The 6894-nt window shown below is 30.3% G+C and overlaps 1 protein-coding gene across 1 annotated transcript; it reads right to left on the reverse strand.

The window, feature by feature from the left end:
* Positions 1 to 262: 262 nt before the first annotated feature.
* Positions 263 to 1115, reverse strand: LOC147410061 (uncharacterized). The gene has a single exon (XM_086432248.1). The coding sequence runs from the start codon at positions 1065 to 1067 to the stop codon at positions 675 to 677; it is 393 nt and encodes a 130-aa protein (XP_086288374.1). The 5' UTR covers positions 1068 to 1115; the 3' UTR covers positions 263 to 674.
* Positions 1116 to 6894: the final 5779 nt, after the last annotated feature.

Here is a 6894-nt window from a genome sequence, read left to right on the forward strand (position 1 = left end):
GTAGCCAGAATGAATATCCAATTCCAGGAGCCTTTGATAGTGGTCCAATGATGTCCAATCCCCATTTAGCAAAAGGCCATGGATTAGAAATCAGATTCAGTTCTTCTGTACACATACATACACTCACACTCACTCAAAGTTGATAACATCAATTAGATCAAGAATTCAATTAGATTGGTCACCATTATGAATCTACTCACCCAAATTGGGTATTTTTTAAAAATGAAAAAAAAAATTGCACAAATGATATGGACAATCCAAAGAAACCAAAAACGATTATATTAATTCTAAGGCAGTTCTTTAACATTAGTAGCTAGCTAAAGGGCTACAAAAAACACAGATCCACCGCAACAAATAAACTCTAGACACAAAAATCCCCAAAAACAACAAAAGCAAGAAGATCAATAGTGGAATTTAAACAGGTAAATACTCGCTAATATCAAACGCGTAAAAATCAGTCCTGATTCTTCAGTTTTTCGATCGTCTTGCTTTTGTTAATTCGAAAGCAGCTCTATAACATCCGTACATGATTACCAAAAAAGAAAAAATACAGATCCACCACAACCAACAAACCCTAAAACCTAGAAAATCCACAAGAACAGCAAGAACAAGTAGATCGATAGTAGAATTTAAACAAGTAAATAAAGTAATCTCAAACCTAAAATTCGGCCAAATCAATCCTGATTCTTCAACTTCTCAACACGATTGTTCAACTGTTCGATCCGAACAACAAGATTGGTGGTCGAATAGAGAAGCCAGTAAAAGACGAGCGCGGCAGCGATCAAGAGCGCGTTTCGTTGGCTCTTCATGATCGATTTTTGGTGGCGAAGATACTCTGTTGGAGTGCAAGATTGGCCTTCACACGAAGGACGAGTCTCGTATTTCCAATAAATATCCATTAAAAGAAACAAACAGAAGGGAACAATAGAGAGAAACGGTTTCAACATGTTTCGGGTTACAGCGATCAGACCCTTTCGGAGCCGATCCAAACCCGGTAGGGTTAGTAAAAGAACCATGATAGCTTCCGCACCAGCGGCGTATCCTAACACCACCCACTCAAGCGCCATTGTTGATTGTTTTTCTGTAAAATAAAACCCTAATTTTGAAGAAGAAGCAGAAGAAGAAAGCAGTAATTATAAGATTTCTGAAGAACGTGAAGTAGGGAGGTGGACACGTGGAAGTAGACGATCGTACCGCGTGTCAATTTGGAGTCAATTATTTTACCACGCGTTTAATTTTTATTGGTTCCAGTTTAGCCATTCGCTAATTAAACGTTGCCATGATAGATAAACTACTATTGATCAGTACGGAAATTACTATGTGATTAATACTCGTTATTAAATTGACACCTACTCGTTCTTTATTATTTCTTAGTGAAGAAGAAAGGAATGGTCGGCAGCCAAGAGAATCACTTTAGGATTTTGAATATTTATTAATTTGTATTCTCATCAAATTCTAAAAAATTTCTCTCCTTTCTTGGTCTGAACTTCCAAATTAGATTTCAAAAAAATTATTTTATTTTTATGGATAAGTTGGAGGTGAACCCATGATCTCAAAATTGTTCAGGTGTCAAACCAACTGAGTTATGGGATAATAGTGCTTACTTAGGCTGTGTTTGATAATATTTTTGAAGTCTGAAGTTTGTAAAAATCCGAAGTCTTGAAACTAGAATATCAGACTTTCCAAGTTTCATCCAGCGTCCTCCCCATCATTGATTTAAAACTTTTGAATTTCAATTCCGAAATTGAAAGTCTAAAATCTGAAACGAAACAAACAAAAATAAAACTTTTGAAGTCTAAATATTAAAGGTGAACCACCTATATTCAGACTTCAAAAGTGTTATCAAACACATACTTAATATTACTTCTTCTCACATTTTTTTTTTCGCTCGTGATTTACAAATGGACATAGGCTCAATGGAGCAAGGTCTTTAGAGTTCTAAAAACATATAGAATGACAAAAAAAAATTTTAAAACACTGCCTATAATTGAGAGTATATTACGATAACAAGTTCAAAAATCAAGAGTATGAAAATGAAGTATTTTTGTAATTTCAAAATTATTTTTATGAGTTTTTTGTATTTTTTTATGAGTGGTACTTTTTATATCCATATGCATATTAATTTATTAAATATTGAAACCAAAGGGTTGGTGAGATGGCCAAGACCACGCCTCGGGAAGTGAAGGTCGTGAGTTCGAATTCCTCGTTATGTAGGAAAATGAAATCCATACTTTATTAGACTTTTTGAAGAGAGTGGAAAATCATTTTCCATGAAAAAAAATCAATCAAGTACATGAAAATTGATTTTCCACCCTATTTTCCATGTACAATCAAACACACCGTTAGTAATTTTTTATAATACAAAGTTGAGCCCAATTCACCAAACAAAATCCTAAATACATAAAGTAATAGTCATCTATCTATTATTTCTATCATCAAAATATTTTATCATGCTTTATAATTTTTAAAATAAAATATTTATCAATATTGTATCACAAAATAAAGAACAAATACATAATACAAGTATGACGGTGCAGTCAATAAGAAAGCTGAGGAACATGCCGATATAACCGTCTCGACTATGAAAAATCGATATTCCAATATTTAACATCCAATGTGAAATCCCGTTGTTCTTACCTGATTTTGTAACTAGTTTAGCATATCATAGTTGGGTGATCATTTATCCAGCTTAGACTGGTCATTAACCAAAAACCCAATACCGAGTTCAGCTAACGGTGAGGTCGACCTTTTGATGGTTATAGACTCTTAATAATTACTAATTAGTCTAGGAGAGACTCCTCACATCTAAGTCTATCAAGAGGTAATACATGTGAATCTCGACTATCTCTATATTATACAAAGATTTCATTTACATACAACAGTTCATAAATAAATAAATAAAAATATTCCCAAATCTCATAAGTTATACTACTATCCAAAGTATTATATACTACGAAGGAACATAGAACTACAAATGTTATCATAGATTGATCTGCCACTTCCGAAATTATAGCAATGCATCACTCTTTCTAAACTTTCTACGATCATTTTCTAGTAAACAAAATAATTTTGTTTGAGTACATATATATAATTTATTTCTTCTAAATATACAAGTAAGGATAATGATCTCTAGCCAACGTTATATTGTGTGTATCCATCCATCCATCAATTATAACTAACATGGTCATGAGAATGTAAGATATCGTTTCTATCTATCAATTCATCGTATCTCACGTGGCTTAGTCATTGACAATTCTAGAGGTACTGGCCCATCAAACAATTAAGAACATATGTTCTCTTTATTTATTCATCAATTAATCGATCAATCATTCATTTTCCTAGGTATCTATGAAAGTACATCTTTTTATAAATATTTATAATTCTATAGTATCAACCAAATTCATATGATGATTTTGGTTGAGAAGAAAAAACTCGAAAAACGTGATAAAATAATAAATTGTTAAAATTGTGGACAACTGTGAAAATTTGACTAAGTATCAAAAATGTGATTTTTCAAAGTTCTTAAATCCTAAAATAGATTTTTGAAACCGAAATATTTAATTACGAGATTTGACATCATACAATCTTTGAAACTTAATTCGAAGGGAAAGTCAAAGAAAATGGGAATTGAAAATCTAACAAAAGCGTCGAAGTTCACATTTTGTTCTTGAACTAAAAATTAGATTTTAATTCTTTGAGATTTTGATTTTTAAATTATTTTCATTGTTTCCAAATGAGAGGTATCCTCTTATTTTCATTAAATAACTTAAAGTAAATGGAAAATTTGAATGTATTTGACATTGTACTAAAAATACGTTTGGTACAAAAATAACGATTCTGATATCATAATTATAACGATTAGAGAAAATAACAATTCTGAAATCGCTATTATAGAAATCAGACCATAATAACATTTGGAAATCGCTATAATAATGGTCAGAGGAGTGAAACAAGCGTTCTTCAAGATTTCTTCTTAGATTTTTTTTATCATATTTCTTCTCTAAAACTTATAAGGTAATGTAAAAATATCTTATTTATCATAAAAAAAAAAGTAAATTTATAGAATCAAACATCTAAAGATGCATGATTTAAAGTGAATTAATCTTAAATAAGAAATACAAACAAAATACTTTTGATAAATATATTTTTTTCAAAAACTAGCAATTAAAAGGTAGAAGAGAAATTTTCCTACTTATTTTCTAGCTTGTACAATACGATTTAATTAAGAATGATTATCAAAAATGCCCATTGCTCGAAACCCTAACTTTGATCTTCGTATCAACACAAATTCTTTAGTTTAAAGTGAAGAGCTCGACAAGGCAAAGCTTTTTCTCTTCTAGATCTAAGGTTTTCAAATCATTGTTTGAAGGTCTAGAATTTTTTGTGCTCTATGTTGGAAAAGAATGAGAATTCTGATTTTCTCTCTTAAAATTGGTATGCACATGACACTAGGAATGTAATGGTAATTTATGTAACTATTTTATTTTGTTAGTAACTTAGCATTCAAGACTCTAATTTACACAAATTTATAATTCATTTTGGATAATTTTTCGATATGAGCTAATAATGTACTCAGTTTTTTTTTTTTTTAAATGTCTTTTATAAAAATTAAAAAAAAAAAACTCATATTTCAATTGACTACTTGTGCACGTTTATCGAGGTATTTACTAATTTTAATTCTCTTCTCCAAATATTTTTATAAAATTAATTATAAATATTTATTAAAAATTTTAGAAATGTACATAGTATATCAATCAATCACCTCAAGATACAAAATAAAATTTTAAGACATTACATTATTTTTTAAAAATAATTAAATTAAATTAGGTGTTACTAGTAGCAATGTAGCGCCACCACCACCATCATTATTTTCTACTAGTTTTAAATCTACTTTTTAATGATTATTAACAAACATATCTATAATCATTTTTCAAAATACTTCAACATTCGAATTTGAAAGCGCCCTCGATCCGCGGGGTGCACGGATCCGCTTTTGATTTTTGAGGTTTGGTAGTCGCCACCTAGTTATTACTGTCTAGGAATCGAACATTGACTCTAAAAGGCAAATAACATTAATCTACGAAAAATAAAAAACTAAGTCCGGGGATCACGTTACGGGATTGGAAGGTGTTAGGCACCAATCCCGTCCAGCAAACGCCGGTCTCTACTTTTTCCCAAAGAAGATTACATTGCTAAAAGACCTAAAATAAATAAATAAAATAATAATAATAAAAAATTTACCTTGATGATCGCAACAATGGTTCCCTCAAAACTAGCAGAGAGATTCTTTGCTTGTGATTCCTTACTTCGTTTTCGTCACTGGATCCGCTTCTGATCTTCTAAGATGAAGTATCTTCTTCCTAAATCTGAGTGTTTTTTGATTTTTTGATGAATTTTTGGGTGTTTTAGAAGGATTTCTGGGTGTTTTATGAGCAAAAGTTGGGGTTTGGGTGTTAGGTAAAGAGTTGGGGATTCAAAATTAGAGTTTGGGGAATGCTAAGGAGGCTTCTTGACCTACTTTTTCTAGGATTTTCTCTTGAATACGAAAATAGGTTGTAGAAACCCTTATTTATATATTTTTTTAAGAACTTTTTAGATAGAGTTATAGTTTAATTATGATTTTTTTATGTAGTTTTAGAGTTTAATTAGAATTCTATTAGATAGTTTTAAAGTTTAATTAGAATTCTTTTAGATAGTTTTAGAGTTTAATTCGAATTCTTTTAGATAGTTTTAGAGTTTGACTTTGGTCTCACTTGATTGACTAGAATTTAGGGTTTTGACTTAAGTCTTACTTGATTGACTAGATTTTAGGATTTTGACTTAAGTCTTACTTGATTGACTTGACTTAAAAAAAAATTTGATTTTAATTAAGATTTCACTTTACATTAATTAATATTTTAATTATTAATTTCAGAATTTTTTATTATTAAAATTGTAAAATTATCGTTTTACCTTTGGAGAGGACTTTTTACGTTTTAAGTCGTTTTTCAATGTTCCAAGATGTTTTGGAATCGATTTTTCATAAGAAATTCGATGGGATTATCGGTTTGTGTCATTTATGAAATTTTTTGTGTGAAATGGTTGTGAACTTTATTAGGGGTATTTTCATAATTTTGTCGAATTTTGTGAAAATTGGTGAAATGATTTATTTGGTTTCGATTTATTGTTTTATGTGTTTGAAAGGGTTTTCCTAAGCGTAAGGGGGGCTCTAAGGATGTTTTGAAGTTATGGGTATTTTGGTAATTTGGTCATTTTTAGTGATTTTTATCGTAAAACTTCTTTTTGTCTATAAAATGATGATTTCTATGTTTTTGGGATTATATTTTCCTAGCGTAGTGTGGTTTCTACAGTTTTGTGAGTTTGAGATACCTCATCCGAATTTTTGAAACATATCTAGTAACAAATAAAGCATTGAAATAATCTTCCATCATTGGGAATCGTCGCGATCAGGTTGACGAATTGATTAATCAGGCAAGTGCAAAAATGGGGTGTTTACAAAATTACAATGTTATTTGGATTTTAATCATGTGGAAATTTGGGATAAGAGTACTTATAATATATTAAATTAGTAAAAAAGCTATATTGAGTAATATAGCGTCCTATATGTGACAACACATGATCTACTAACGATTCATATCTCTACAATAACTTTTGAATCGACTTTTAGAGTGGGTGAAAGAGTCTTATGTCCGTATAAAAGTCGTCTAATTTTGAAGACGGTGACGACCTTAAGTTTTTTGAAAGATTGATGGATAAACGAGAGAGGAAAGCAACAATGGAAAAATACACAATTAGAACAAACATTAGATGAATTAGAAATTTGATTTTTTTATTATTTATTTGGGTTGAGTTGTGCATATGATAGACAAATTAGTGGATGCCAACCTAATTGGG

This window comes from Akebia trifoliata, chromosome 2 (genome assembly GCF_017979445.1).
Source record: "Akebia trifoliata isolate Shusen 1 chromosome 2, ASM1797944v1, whole genome shotgun sequence".
Taxonomy (NCBI): Eukaryota; Viridiplantae; Streptophyta; class Magnoliopsida; order Ranunculales; family Lardizabalaceae; genus Akebia; species Akebia trifoliata.

What these genes read in the sequence shown, in the direction of transcription:
- LOC147410061 (XM_086432248.1), bottom strand. Translation starts at nt 1,067, where the DNA reads ATGGCGCTTGAGTGGGTGGTGTTAGGATACGCCGCTGGTGCGGAAGCT.